Source organism: Bactrocera latifrons, unplaced genomic scaffold (assembly GCF_001853355.1).
Source record: "Bactrocera latifrons isolate USDA-ARS-PBARC rearing strain unplaced genomic scaffold, ASM185335v1 scaffold_967, whole genome shotgun sequence".
Taxonomy (NCBI): Eukaryota; Metazoa; Arthropoda; class Insecta; order Diptera; family Tephritidae; genus Bactrocera; species Bactrocera latifrons.
Window position 1 is genome coordinate 1 of NW_017537675.1, and position 16,323 is coordinate 16,323.

Here is a 16,323-nt window from a genome sequence, read left to right on the forward strand (position 1 = left end):
TTGTATGCCAAAAGAACAGGAACAACAACAACTACTTACAATAACTGAAAATGCCAAAGGAAAGGTACAAAGAGTACATGGTAACCCAGTAGAAACGTGAACTATGTAAATGTTAGGTCGCGGATTTCCCCAACATAAGATCATATTGGTCTACGTGCCTCTTTTGTGCTATAAGAGACTTCTATGTAGAGCTAGAGATCGTAGAGTTGCTTAAAAGAAAATAAAAATCGGTTTTCGAACGTTTTTAAAGCTGTAAGATTCTTCGCAGTATCTCCAAGTATCACCTGAGTAACGTGCTTTCAGGTCTGAGCTCGAATCATATGGATACAAATTTTCTCGCTCGACCTAAAATAAAATTTTATTAAGGTTTGCAACGCGACCTAAGGTCTATTATGCCTTCCCCTACATCACATGCGCTATCAAAGGACCAGCACTGTAATGAACTCCATGAACTTGAAGTGATGTGATCTCTAGTCAATTATATAGACCCAAGGACTTTAAACATGCATCTGCAGATTCCTGTGCAACCAGCATCAGATACACCGGAGTTTTCTATCCGCAAAACCGGCAGTTTGCACAAGAGACTTTGTCGTTGTTGAACAGATGCTTCTTGTGCCTGCTTTGACCAGTATAGAATTCGACCAGTAGACCGAATTTGTCTCTTAACAGGTTTTATATACTTTTTAAATCTTGTGAAGTTGTAACCCCGCATTAGTGACTTTGCATGGCGCATATCTGTTGCTTGCTGCCAAYATCTTTCTCTGTCTTCTCTATACTCCGCGCTGAGCAAGGCTGTCTTATGGTATTGGCCTACGCCACAATGCCGTGTCCTGGTCCCACCATCCTATAGGCAGCAACAGTGCCGGCCAGTTCGTCCGCTAGTTCATAGCTGGSTACCCCTTTATGCTCCGCTACCCAGATAAATTGTACAGGATTGCAACTCATAGGTTGTTCAGCCGTGCTATGAACTCTTGCACCAGTACGTATTAGATGTCACAGGCCGCTTCACTCTCATTAAGTACGGATAACTTATATGTTGGTTACCTTGAAGATTTATTTCCTCACACTGCATTATAAAAAAGACCTGCGCTTGAAATATGCTCGGAAAATAATATTTTGGAGTGTGCTATCCCTCAGTAGTATATTAAGCGTAGAATCGTTCCAGTCAGCTCTTACTGCYGATGGTAATCTTGAACTGCTTTAAAAAGTGGGCGAGTGAAGTGTCTTCTCTTAAGAACTTAATATGTTGAGACACTACTGACTACCTTCCATCTAGCAAACCCTATAAAGCCACAAATAGTTTGTTCGATCTTACTAACTGTAGCATACTAAAAATCGGGCCAAGCGTTCCAATACTCTCCAACRTGTATCGGATAACCTGTCTTTGTGYTATTATGAMYGCTTTGKTTCYTTTTKGACGAAACAGCTGACAWAAATGGKTAGGATATAAATGGATTTATTKTCTAAAAKGTAYAAATATATTCCTTCCTGAGGCAAGACTATTTGAGCGCTTTGCTAACTACTTAGTTTGAAATTTATTCCTCTAATTAAACTTGGTTATATGGATCGCCAACACTGTTTACTGGGAACTTACCAACGGTGTAGCTTTTTGAAAGAAAGACAGCTTTGTTGTAGTTGTCATTAAAGCTACTTGATGTCTACACAAAAGCCTGCAGTTACGTTGCATTTATTGAAGATACAAACTAAAAGGTACAACACTTTGCTGTCACAACGCTGTCGCAAACGCTGACGGGGTATCTGTAAGACGCGAAAAAGTCGCAGCGGTGTAAATTCAATGCTTTTGGTTGAAAGACGGTACGCTAACGCTGACAGTGGGGTAAGTCGGCGGACGGTTTCCAAGCAGACACTGAAGTCACTAACAAAAGGCCAAGAAAGTGGTAAAAGTGCGCTGAAATATAGTGGCAAAGGTGTGTGTTCGCTGATTGGTTGATTGAAGGGAAAACGTKTGCAAAACCAACTGTGAGGTGCCACGCAGCTACGCGGGCATACAGTCAGCTCGTCGCGCGCATCACATACATATATAGCTGGTATATTTGTAGCAACCGCGAAGCAAGTTYTGGTGTAGATCACTAGTTGCGCTGTTGTTGTTGTATTGCTTGCTGTATTGTTGGTCACCTTTTGTTATTTATGATGTTGTTAAAGCCATTTTTTGTAGTGGCTCTTTCATCCTTTGTGTTTGGCTTTGTTGCTACTTGAGATGCTTTGAAAACGAGGTTGAGTATCTACGAAGAAAAGAAAGTTTAGGTAAAGGAGGACAATTTTAATTATTAATAAATCAATAGAGTAAAATTGGACGCGCYGGGTAAATGGGAACGGGCAGTGTCTCTCCATGTGGGCCACAGTCGGTGGTAGAGCTTATTGTAGCGCTAATATATAGATAAAAACAGATCAGAGTGAGATGGAGTGCCCTAGAGGTTCGCCGAGATCTTGTGCAAGGAAGAAAAAGGAAAACATACAAACTTTCTACTTACGCGTTCTCGAAAAGACTACAGGMCGGTTGTTGGTATATGAGRCCAATATACAAGGCTTATGGATAGCGRGCAAAAACGCAGGAAACGATGTAAGGAACCTCAATATATACGCCGATAGCCAAATGGCACACTAAATCAATAATCTCAGATCGCATTGCATCAGAGAATGTCTTTAGGAGCAGGGAGGCGTTAGATATAGTGGCTATATACATATATGCTCGGTTTCAGACTACGCAAAACCAAATTGCCGTTAAGATTTCCAACCGCTTGACTACCGAACCAGTTCAGGAAACACGCAAGTCGTTAAAAATAATACACAAACGGATCTGGGTGAAAGGAAATGCCTTAGGGATATGCAGATGTCATAACTTACTGGCAGGGAAGTAGGTACGAGAGAGACGCTGAAATRCCTGCTCTGCTTATGCCTAAACTCTTATATAGAACTCCGTTTAGATATCAGGAGCTTCACAGTTCAAGGGAATGGATGAATTAACAGAATTAGATATTATTAAACTTCGAACGAAACCCTTGACGGAAGCTTCAGCCTCTAGCTGGCATTACAATAAACCTTTTTGGTTTTTCTGTGGCGTGACAGCCACTGTAACCTTACCTATGGCTGGCTATGCTTCAAGAAGCAATACTGCATTTAGGTCAAATAGAAACACACCACCATCTCTTTTAAATTTATTCGTCGGTAAATTTATTTAATATCTATGCAGTGACATATATTTAAATTYTTACAAAACATAACCTTTCAAAATATATAGTGTAGAATATAGTTATAATTTTACGTAGTACAATTTAGTTTAGTTCTAGCTTCGCTAAGTAAATGTGTACAAATTTTAAAAACTACGCGTAAACATATAATTTCTCAGATTATACATACATACATATATAAGAAAATATCAAATCAGCAAAATGTCAGTACGCTTCTCAATTTCTTATGTATTACTGTTTTATTTTTCTTTTTTTTTTTGCAGTGTATTTCTTTATACTCAAGCGTCATATATTTTAGTGACGTTTGCCTGCTTCGAATAGTTGCAWCAACTCAGTCTTGCCTCTACTAGCATTGCCTTTAGAAGGTTACTTAATACGGTAAGTGATAAACAATTTGGTTGATTGAATCACCATTTTTTTTAGTTCTTTACATTTGCTTTGACTGCAAAATCTTGCAAAGTGGCTCAGACACAAATACACATGTTGCTACGACATTTCTTAGGATTCTCAYATAGTATAGAAATGCCTTAGTATGGCGTAATCAGTCGATTTATTTGATTTAGACGATTATGTTTGCTYTGTCTTATACCCTAAAGCTGCTATAGCACCCAGACTGCGTCTCAAACCAGTCTTCGCATATGCAGTACTGCGCTCTAATATTATCATTGGACACTACTTACTCAATTAACTCAACTTTTCTACAATTAATTTTCATTTCACTCGGCCATTTCCGCTCAATTAGCCGCCGGTTCAGTGCCGTGCACATGYAAAATCATCTCAAACGGATCCCATTCCAAGTCGCTTTCGGTCTTCACACGTCCGCCAGCACCCAGACGACGTCCCATACCCACAGCGCCGGCGACGCCACCAACACCACTCACTACGCCACCGGTTTGATGCAATGGCACCATGCCAACAACGCTGCCGTCCTCGTACACACCCGATGGGGGACCCAACATGCTCATCGGTGGCGGCATGCCCAGCCGCATATAACGCATATGCTGTGCAGCGGCCGATTGCAATTGTTGATGCTCACTAACGATTTCCTGTATCTGCTCGCGCGTTTGCTCGCGCTCGTCTACCTTCTTGATGAGTATGTCGCGCATGAAGTCCATGCGTTCGAAGTGCTCCCAGGTGGAGTGAAAGGCCTGTTGAGTGAAGTGAGCGCGCCGCTCTTTTTGCAGTTCATCTACGTAGCGCTGTTTTATTATGGACCAGCGAGTTTGGACAAGACCTGACAGACAGAGAGAGGGTAATGGAAAAATTGGAAGAAAGAAAAAATAGAAAAACAAAAAAAAAAAAATAGTAACACTATTAGTCTATTCTACAGTTTACGGCTTATTTTCTCAGGCTAAGACTTTATACTCCACTAGTTAGTTATATGTCATGTCAGCTCGTTACTTACTTGCAGTCAAGCCCAGCTCCGCGGCAACCTCCTTCCACACAGCCGATGTACGATTTTGGGCCTTGCGTTGGCCTGGCACAGCTTCCTGTTGACGTCCAACCCACAAAGGCGGATGTGCCTTGATCACGTCGATGATGCGTCCGCGCATGCTATTATTCATTGAACCTGGACGTCCCGGCTTGCGCATTGGTGTCGTTGTAGCTTCCACCGTTATGGCTGCCGGTGGCACGAGTCCAGTGAAACCAATAAATGGACTTGTCTCAACGCTCACCTCAGTCTGTGTCGGTAGGGGCGTCGATGTAAGTAGCGGTTGCGGCATGCCACCCGGTGTCAATTGTTCGTGCATTTGTGTGGACAATGGTGTTTGCACYAGCTGCTGTTGTAGTTGTTGTTGTTGCTGCGCCGGTAGCCATGTAAAACTGCCGCTGGGTCGTCCACGTCCCTGCGTTTGCGGTGTGGTTGGTGTCGGCGGTGGCGTGGGCAGTGATGCGGTTGTGGGTGACTGCAAATGCTGTGTTTGATTGCCATCATTGGCGCCAGCGGCTCCAACTATCTTCGCCACWGTGATGTTGTACATGAAAGACATCGGTTCGAAGTGCTCCCATTTGGTRGTGAAGCGTTCCTTATGCAAGATTTGTCGATGTACCAAGTTGTGGTAGTGGTACTTCATCTGACTCCAGATGGACTGGAGTTTTACTGTGTGCATGCAATGTGGGTATACATATGTTAAGCGAGGGTTTCTATTGGTATTCATTATAAATTCTATCTCTTTTAAGCAAATAAAATATCGCTAGTTTTCATGCGATATTTTCTGTTATAATTTTGGAGCTTGAAGTGCCTTTGGACCCTTTTCTAGCATCGTTTTACATTAAACTAAATTTTAACCGTTTTATACTCTGCTCTTAAGGTTGTCGCGATATTTCGAACATCTAAAACGAAACGTGGAAACATCCAAGACCCTACAAAGTATGGTTGAGAAGTGATCTCCGTATGTCAGCCCGTCTCTTTATACTCGAACTAGTCCACAATTTTTGAGATATCGACTTGAAATTTGGCACACGTTCTTTTCTCATCAAAAAGCTGCTTATTTTTTTTTTAACCGCCGATATCGGACAACTATAGCATATATCTGCCATATATATCTATAGGAAAAGACCGATCCAACTCAAAGCTTTGTAAGGAAAACTCTATTATTTGTCAAAATATCTTCACAAATTTTGGCATTGGATTTATATATAAAATAACGGTATAATCTCCGTATAATAGTTCAGATCGAACTAATATAGCATATAGCTGCCATAAAGACTGACCGATCTCACTAAAATCCTTATAAAGAAAACTTTGTTTATTTGAAGAGATATCTTCACGAAATTTGGCACTGATTATTAACCCAGATATGCCATAATCTCCGAGGAAATTTTCAGATCCAACCACTTTAGCATATAGCTGTCATACAGACTGACCGATTCATACTGACTTATGCGACTTATTTATCAACCTAACCTTTAACTGTAGCTCAAACTAGAATTTTGACTTAACCGTAACTTAACTWAGAACTTAACATGTCATATGCTTAATTCGTAAAAAATATCGATTACATTTCCATAAAGAATATATATATGCTCTTGTCTCTGTCTCACCTGTTGGCACATGCCCACCAAACTGTTCGGCTATCTCGTTCCACATGGGCGCTGTGACGCTGCGGCACATGTGCAGTTTATTATTTGAGTCCCATATCTCYGGATACTTTTTGATAGCCTTCAACAGTTGGGCGCGATTCACGAATGGATCTTCTTTTGGCATTGCAACGGTAAATTACTACTCCCAAAGTGAACGACGCTGTTAAGCAGGGCGTTGTAGCGAAGAGCGCGCGCACGCGTACTATACTTTMTTTRTATGTGTWTGTGTGTGTTGTTTATATTATTTGTTGTACAAAGGTAGAGGGAGCAACAATTTAGCGCTTAAACCGGCAGTTAAACAAATAATGTTGGCGCAAACATACGAAAGTCGCAAAAAAACCGCAAACAAATAAATGTGGCAGCACTTGAAGCGGAAGTCAAATCGAAAACGCACTAAACCCGGAACTAAATTAACAACAAATTGTTCGTTATCGAAATCCTTGTTAATTATACGCGCCGTATGACCGACGCCGTAACGCGTCCTTTGACATCAATTATCGGCGAATAACTGAATGCAGAGAGCGCGCGAGAATATAGTACGAATATAAATGCGAAAAGGCACTTCGCGATTGGGGAAAATAGAGAACATCGACAACAGACATCGTACAAAAGCGTCTCAAATGCAATAACAACAACAACAAYAATAACAGCAGYAAAAACAAAACGCMRCAACAACAACAACAACAACAATGGTAACAGCAACAGCATTGGTACTGAGCACAAAAGCAAAAACACAGCAAAGAGTGTACGAGCAAAATGTGAAAAATGAATGAAACAAAATCAGACACAAAACGAAGCGAGCAAAAAGCAAATAGAAACACAAAACAGCATACCAAACCATAGCAAAATGAAGCAAAGCGCACTGCAAACGCCGACAACCAGAGCCGAGCAGCGCGCCAGCATCGGCTGGTTGGTTGGAGCAAAGGAGGCAGCCAAAGCAGAGTGYCATACACAGCGCGTAGCAATGCCCRAAACAAAAGGTAGTTACATGCAGCGCCGAGTACTAGGCGGTGGCGACGCGGCAACAGAGGCACGGCACAAATTCCAGAGGCAGCAACGATGGTGCTGTAGACGGCCGCGCACAGTGGTTAACAGAACATAAAAAGCCAACAATTTTAAATATTTGAGAGTGACAGCATGATGATGAATATGATAGGGCGCCGACGAGCACCTAAGTTCGACTTTGGTAACTGACCAATGTAAAAAGTACTTTAAGAAGCTTAACATAACACCTATCAGTCATAGGTTAGGTTAGGTTAAACTGGTAAGCCAATAAGCCACTTATAGACCAGTTCTGGTCATTTGCGAAACCAAGAGAACTAGTCATCCTTTAAGATKCCTGAGCTTAACGCGAATATTAACAGACTCTGYGGGCTCTCTCAGTCATAAKAAAGCGGTTTAAAGCTCATTGGATCAAATGATTTCCCGAAGAGGTAACTCACAATCTAAGTGTAGAGCTTTGAGAGCTTCAGACGAGATTAACTGATAACTAACCCAACATTTTTTCTATTGAATGCACTATAAATAGTAGCACTAGGACCAATAAATATCTAAAGTTCTTTTTTGTAGTCCCTTCTAAATGTCAATGAGTCTATTTGAAGTGCAAATTCTCAATTCACTTTCCTTATAACGTGTCCACTGTGCGCTGCCAACTATCGCGGCGTAACCGGCAACCCGGCASTCGACTACGAGTGACGGCCACGAATGTAACGAACGAAGCGCACGCTGAGATAGAGAAGATATGGCGATACCGAGGGAGACATGCGACCAAACCAAAGACCAGAGCCGGCCCGTGGTATACATAAGTACGTGTGTATGCAAAAACAATACAACAGCTRAAATCAGCAAATGAAGAGAACAATCGGACAGGCAACAAACTGGCGAAACTAACAAAAATAGCACACAGCAATCAAACCTGCACCGTACAGCCGCCGYAGCTCCAGAAGCCAACCGCGATATGCTAACGTCCAACGCAACTCTTGGCGTATGACCGGGTTGAGGTGCGACGGAATGCGGCGGCWTGCGCTTGAAAAAATGCAAAACAATCAAAAACAACACGCAAATAATGGCGATAAAAAACGAGATGGGCAAAGAAACGGTAATACAGCGAGAACGGGTGAAAACGCGTASCCGGATAGCGGGCAGTGGATGGTGCACGGCCAAGTAGTTCGCCAGTCCGCCRGACAGCCAGTCAACCGGCTTAACCATCAAGCCACACAACTGACTAGCCCCAGAAAGTGATGAAGAACATCGATACCACAGAACAGAGGCACAGCGTACAGCAAAAAAAGACGACGAACTCGATCTGAAAATATACACAAACAAGATTACAGCAGCGAGAAAATAAATAAAGCTCAACGACACAACATTAAATGAAACTTAAAATAGAAGCAGAAAAATTGCGAAAAAACAGAGAAATGAAATTCGCGACCGGTGATTTGCGTTGAAACGAACAAACGAGACGAGAAGAGCGCACAAAAGCGTACGGCGCGAGAGCGTAGAATATGCGAGCATACAAAATACTAGTTAGATAGGCAGTTGAGAAAGAGTACGAATAMAGAAAAGCTAARAACAAAAAATGCTACAAAATAATTATAATTATATTTTATGAGGACAAAAGTAAGTGAAGCGTAATAGGCGAGAGCAAGTTATAGTTCGATATTTATATTGAAGAAAACTAAAACTGCAAATAGAGAATAACTGCGACAATCACCCACGGGCAATCAGCATTTTCGGGTTTGTGGAGGATTGCATGCGGAGAAGAGGTTGTCTAGGCTACGGCGACTATGCGAGGAAATGCATTTGAAGGAAATCAAATAGGCSCCGTGAGCCACACAAGCAAGAGAAATATATGAGAACATTTGCATGTCATACAAAGACTATACCGCTCCAACATTGCATTAAGTTGCTTAAGTAGCTTTTTGCGAAACCGAAGCTAAGTATCAGTTGCTAGAAGTGAGATGCAATTTTCGTTTACCGCCTAATCAAAGTATGATTCGGACTTTGAAACCTGTTTTAGTAGATAATATACCTGTAAACCGGCATTTTCGAGATGGCGCTGAAAAAACGAAGACGCTTTTTTGAAACCCGAGCACGCAAATCTAGTCTCCTCCTTCAACTTCATATAAAAGATCGTCTCTTTTAGAAAATCCAACATTTTCGCAATGGAATTGGAGCAATGGAGGTACTTTTGTCGAATTCGAGAAAGCATTTATCGTCTACTCTTTCAGCTTTATATAAAAGATCATCCCGTCGAGAAAAACCGGTATATTCATACTGGATGTGAAGCAACTAGAGCACTTTCTTTGAATCGAGAACGCAATTGTCTTCTTATCCTTCATCATTACATAAAATATCGTTATATCAATAAATCTCGGTATTTTCGTACAGGGTCTGAAGTCATGGAAGCACTTTCTTTGAAGTCGAGAAATTACCTGTCTTCTGCCTATTAAACAAAATATAAAAGACCGTTTCATTAAGAAAACCATAGCACACTCCAATTTACACTKGACTGTACCGCATATTTTACAATATTACTTTAAATTGAGGAAGAGAGGCGCTGTATAGGTCCTTTATAAGACCACTTTATTCGTGGGAAGCTAAAGTCTAATAAACATAATTGATTTTGTCATATGATTGTCTATTTTATGACTTTGCCACACTAAGAAAATTGTTTGTGGGGTTATCGCTTGGGCATATCATTCACCTAGGCTCGCAGCCGAAGAGTTGTTGCTAATCCAAATACACTACCATAGTATATACTAAACAACCRAAAGCAGAAAAGTTGGGAGGCCAGTTTGGGTGCACGACGCAGCAAGGCAGTCTGCCCGGGCCGACGGCAGATTTTGGTGAGGTATTGAGTGTGCTGCTTGACTTGCAGTGAATTGGAGGCATAGAGAGCGCCAATGTGGAGAATGCAAATGTCGAGTAAAAAACGAAATGGGCCGAGTGCAAAACAGAAATGCAGCAACTGAGAAAAGCGAAAATGGCGCAGAGACAAAAGAGCGAAAAGGCATACAGATAGAGAGATATAGTGAGAGAGAACGAATAGAGAAGACATGACGTTTAAATAAACAGATGCAATTGAATGTTTGTCTGACGGTTGGACGGACTATTCGTGGAGGTGGCAACGAATGCAGTGAAAAGCGAAGATTTCGTTTGCCAAGCGAGGCACGTTCACTGTGGCAGATTAAAATATCACTATGAATGTACGTATATATGCGTGTAAGTGCCTAAGATTTTGCATGCATGCACTTAAATTGCATTGCATGTGCGTGTGAGAGTGCGTGCATTGATTTGTTTGGGCACCTGACAACCGGCCGGTTTTTGCAACTGATTGCGGCTGCAGCGAATGAGCATGCATAAGAAACCCAATTAGGGAAAAACATCACGACGAGTAATGTACTTTTCGTTTTCGACAGCAGCTACACTCCCCCACCGTCCCCTTYAAGCGCATRCACACTGTCTCTAGGCGACAAACACACACAGTCGCCTGTGCTTTGTTGCAGCTGCAGCAAAGGCAAATTTACTGTTACCAACTGCTTACAACAAAATTTCGCAAGCACAGCAAAGCAGAAACCCAAATTGACGATTTGAGATTAGAGAAATGCTGGAAGCGTCGAATGTGCCGAAGAGTGAGAGAGCGCGAACGAAGCATACTACTGGTTGGTCGGTGTAACTTAAGGGGGAGTGTGAGGCGGTGTGTAACGGCRCTTGGCAGCTCACAATGTGCAACAGTCGAACCGGTAGGCAACACGACGTTGCAATAAAAACAATTAGTTGCAGTGCCATGAAAACGACGAAGGAAGGAAAAATAGAAAGAAAAAAAATTTCTACTAAAGCAAAAAAATTATTTTTTACAACAGCACTATTTCTTGGTTTCTTATTGTCATATTACCGCCCCCTTGCCACAGTGGCTTGTTTGGTTTTTTGTTACTAGGTGCTGGTCGTAAACTTGAAGTGTTGCAGTGTAAACGAAGCAGACCGGTAGACCGGCAGACCTCAGTAGACCGGCGGAGGCGTGCCCATTAAAATCCGGATAAACACAAAAATCCCCAGAAAACCTCGGAATAACTCCTGATGATTCTTCTCTTTTTCGAAATTATAATACTCTTCATAGATATGTTCTTTATATCATCAGAGGGTTCAAAAAAAGTGTTTAGCTTGTCTTTGGCCGTTCAGTTTATATAGCAGCTTTAACCTATATTGGTTCGATTTGAACAATTTCTTCAGAGGTTGTAGATAAGCATCTGATATTAATCTGTTCCGAACTTTGTGAAGCTAACTTGTCAAATGAAAAAGTKTTTCTTACAAGGCTTTGGGTTAAATTGGTCAGCTTATACGACAGCTATATGCTGTAAGTGTCCGATATCGACAGTTCCTACAAATGACGAGARTTTTTTCAGAAAAAYGATGTGTGCAAAATTTCAAAATGATATCCCAAAAACCTACGCGACTAGTCCGCGTATATACGGAGGGATCTTAAAACCCCAGACCCAGTTCTATTAGGGTTAATATTTAAATACATATACATATACTATGTATAAGAGGTCTCCGATATCCTTTGGGTTGTCGCAAACATCGTGCCAAACCTCCTATAACTTGTTCAACGTAAAATAAACATAAATAATGTGTTTTTAAAAAGAGCGCTAAAAAAGTTTGGTTTGGCATATCAATGAAACTCTCTATTCCTATTATAGTATATTCGATCCCATTATGTTCATTATGTTTGGAACTCGATTCCATTGCATGATCACCACGAGCACGCTTGCAGAAGTCCGAACGCTGAAACCAATTTTCAACGGTTTTCAAGCATAAAGCGGTCCATACTGTTGCAATTTCACTTTCGATATTCGTACGAATTTCATCAATCGTCGCTGGCTGGTTGGCATAGACCACAGATTTGAAGGCGCCCCCACAGGAAATAGTCAAACGGCGTCAAATCGCACTACAGAGGTGGCCAATTGATTGGGCCATTCTGTGAGATACACGTTCAACAAACTTGGTTTTCAATAAATCGATTTTCACATTCTCCGTGTGGCTTGTGGCGCCGTTCTGTTGGAAACACATATTGTCCAAGCCCACAAYATACTATTCGGGCCAAAAATATTCGGTTATCATTGAGCRGTAGCGATTCCCCTTCACGAGCCGGTRAACAAGCGGCGTCACAGAGATGTCCAACGCTTGAGAATGAYCTGAGAGGACGATTATGACGACCRTAAATTGGAAGTAGCGATCTTAAAGGTGWGGCCACTGACTCCGAGGAAGTGAATTTTAATAATTTCATGGCAACCCTTAYTGAAGAGAAATTTCCAAATATCGGGAAAAAGCTGTCGTCGTTTGAAGCGTGTTTTGTGGCGCCCCTATTGAAAACCCCGTTAAATGCATMACAACTGCGTCGCGTAAATAAATGTACTTCGCCTCTGTTCCTTCATTCCTCACGAATATGTGATAAAGGTCATAATCTAATCGCGTAGTCTATTTAAAGCTTTATTTCTGCTGTCTATGAAGGTAAATGTTCAATTTGTACTTCTGCTGAGAAAATCAAAAACTGCTGAGGAATAGATACCAACAACTAGTTGTAGCTCTGACTGCAGCATAGTAGATATTTTGGGCCATTAAGGCTTAGAAATATTCGCCAAAAGGCTGTTCTGAGGAATGTTATTTTATGCTTCTTATGCCCCTCAGACTGAAGTATAGGAAATATGTTGGACATTTARTGTTCGAAATATTCGCTAAAAGGTTTCCACTGATGGCGAAACGTTATTATTTCTTTATATGGAATTCTCACGGAATGGTGTGGTTATTATAGCTCTTGTAGAGTCAGAAAATTTTAATAAAGCTCGTTACCATGAAGTGACTAGCTTCAATACCTTGTTCCGCTGCTTGCGAATGCACTTCCTTCGTCACCTTGTGATACCTTTCAGCAGATTGAGCAGAGCAATTTGGTTACCATTTCATACCAACGGGAATTAATTACTGTCAAGTGACACAAGCAAACAATAACAACATTGTAGTCGGTATTTTTAGTAAACAACGCAATAGTTTTATAATAGAGAGCAAATTTTTTGTCGCCACGGGCAAGCGAATCGAACGTAAACAAGCGTCTACCGAGCTATTTGCCCTCGAACGGGCGTTGAACCCAGAAACGGCTTGTGCTAAATAATAATAGCGAAAACTGCAAAAAAAAAAAAACACACACACACACATAGTCACAAATAGGGATATATGTACATGTGCTGTTACCTATAAGCATTTAATAGGCGCTCGATCGCGACACGTTTTCCCAGGCGCATATTTGTTGTTTTACGATTTACACGAGCTGGCAAATTAATTTGCAACAAATTCGGTTTGTAAAAACCCGAGAAGAAATTTAAATAAGTTGCATTGTATCTACATATCTGCAGTTGTTTGTTGTAGCTACGGCTAATAGGTAGGCATGTGCGGCGATTATTAGCATTTTTTTCGCGCTCGTGCATTTGATTGCCACAATATTTCAACTTATTAAAAAAAAAAAAACAAACCCACACGCGTGTATGTGTGTGTGTGTGAGCACTTAGAATGCAAGCTGCTCGTTGTCCGTCTGCGCCAAGCCGCCGATGTCGGTCAATGTGCGGAAGCAGCGCCAACTTACACGTGGTGGGCTTATGCAGAGGTGTTTGTGTTTGTTTRTGTGTGTGTGAACGAGCGTGTGCAAGCATGTAAATACGCGAAGCTGCGGCTGTTGACCGCATTTTCACCGGAAAGTGCGACCGAAAAGTTAATGAACCGCAGAAYACATTTCTAGGTGTGAATTGGTTAGATAACAACAACGCGCACAACACCAGCCGCAACAATAACAACAACAACAACACCTTTGATAGATATCAAGCATGTGACAATTGGCGAAAAGTGGCGGTGCAGCGAACGGCGCACAATATGTTTGTACACACACCCACGCGTTCATTGGCCCCTTCCCCAAGTAGAGTAGTAATGCCGGCGCGTATTTGCTCATTTGCTCAGTCCATTGGGCATTCGCATCATCACTCAAACGCTCGTTTGGCGCTGCGTTGCTTAGTCACTACAATGCAAGCGCGCAAAGGAAGGCAATAATAAGGAAGGAATAATAAGAAAARTGTTATTTTCTGCTGCACCGAAGTTATAATACCCTTCACAACTGCATTTTTTATAGCATTAAAGCGTATGACAATATCTTTTTCTTGTTTACGCTTGCTCAGTTTGTATGGCAGCTATATGCTATAGTGAGCCGATCGGAACAATTTTCACCAAGATTGTAACGCTGCATGAGACAATAAGACATGCTAAATTTCGTTGTGAYATCTYGTAAAACAAAAGAGTTTTCCAYAYAARGGCTTGATCTTGATAGATGAGTTTGTTTGACAGCTATATGCTATAGTCGTCCGATATGAGCAATATGATTCTAGATTATGGCCATGGCTTAGATAATAGTCTGTGTTGAATTTCGTGACGATATCTTGTGAATTAAGCAAGTTTTCTATACAAGGACTTGARTTGSMTCGGTCAGTTTGTATGACAGCTATATACTCTATTTGTCCGATATCGGCGGTTCTGACAAGTGTGAAAGTTATTGATGTGAAAAGGACGTGTGCRAAATTTCAAATCGATATCTCAAAAACTGGAGAAATAGTTCCCGTACAGACAGAGGGACGGACTGACGAACAGCCACACGGGCATGGCTAAATCCACTCAGCTCGTGACGGTTATCGTTTTGAAATACATTTTAGGCTCTTTGACGTTTCCTTTTGGCTGCTACAAACTTAAAATCTCCCATTCAGGGTATAAAAAAAAAAAAACAGCGGCCAATGAAGTGCAAATGCGCGCCACTTTGATAGCAAAAAGTGTGTGTACACGAGCCGCCGAAATCCACTAATCACTGGGACAATGCCTTCGAAGGCATATGACCTATAAAGTACCAGATAATGATAAAAAATCAGCTGCGCCGCGCTGAGTGCCACCTAACTAGTAAGCTTGTGGCTACACACATACACGCGCACATATGTTTGTGAGCATTTATTCACTAAATTGATAACCCTTAATTATAAACGATTGCAATTGGGTAAATTAATTGCGTAAATTTTAGCAAATAGAGCGTTGAACCGCTGATGATTATTATGATTTTGTTGTTTGTGTTCATTTTTGACACATGTTGGACTCAAATGTTGTAAAAACAAGTAAATAGGCGATCTAAGGCTTGTTAAGTTTTTGGTACTCAAAAAGCTCTAGGTTAGAAGGGTGGACTCTATGATAARCTCAAGACTCTCGAAGATAAAGGATATACTTCGAATATTCTCTATGACATTCTCTTTGATCTATCTATCAATTTAGTATATGTATGTATGTATATGCTCTGAAAAAGATGATGCTGAAAATTAAAGATGTTTTATTAAATATGTGATTCTAAAAAAGTATGAAACGCATCTAATTTAATGTGATTTCTACGAATTTAGATTTATTATAAARATAAGGGGTGCTCATTATGTCTTAAAAGTTATTTAGGAAAAGTAAGCGCCTCAGCTRGTCGAATAAATTCCAGCCGTGAGGCCCAATTATAAATTATTTTCCATGTCGTCTACTATCTCGGGCTTATCTGCACCAACAAACGACTTCACATTACCACACACAAAATAGTTCACGATCTTAGAGGTCACACCACAAGCTTACAACGCGAAATAATGCGCTCAACGAAAGTTTCTTTCAATAAATTTATTGTTGCGGCGGCTTTATGGCTTGCAGCACCGTTGTGTTGGAACCGAAGGTCGTCCAGCAGTCACCGAATAATCATTAATCGTGGCTCTAAAGCATTCTTCATTATATCCGCCTTCATTTTGAAGAAATATGAACTGATTATCCCCTCGGCCCCTAAGCACAAGAAACAGTGGCTTTTTTAGGACGTAACAGCACTCTAACCCTGGCCTGTAGRGCATCATTAATCACAATGGAAAAATTGTAGCGCACCAAAACAACCACAAATAAGCTTTTTCGCTGAACAAAATTTTCTTGTGAAAGTGGG

At 41.2% G+C, this 16,323-nt stretch overlaps 1 protein-coding gene across 1 annotated transcript; it reads right to left on the reverse strand.

The window, feature by feature from the left end:
- Positions 1-3,580: 3,580 nt before the first annotated feature.
- LOC108977887 lies at positions 3,581-6,811 on the reverse strand. Its single transcript, XM_018947852.1, has 3 exons — positions 6,255-6,811; positions 4,615-5,310; positions 3,581-4,443 (listed from the first exon to the last, which is right to left on the reverse strand). Exons 1-3 carry the CDS (start codon positions 6,415-6,417, stop codon positions 3,944-3,946), a joined length of 1,359 nt encoding a protein of 452 aa, XP_018803397.1. The 5' UTR covers positions 6,418-6,811; the 3' UTR covers positions 3,581-3,943.
- Between the last annotated feature and the right edge of the window lie 9,512 nt (positions 6,812-16,323).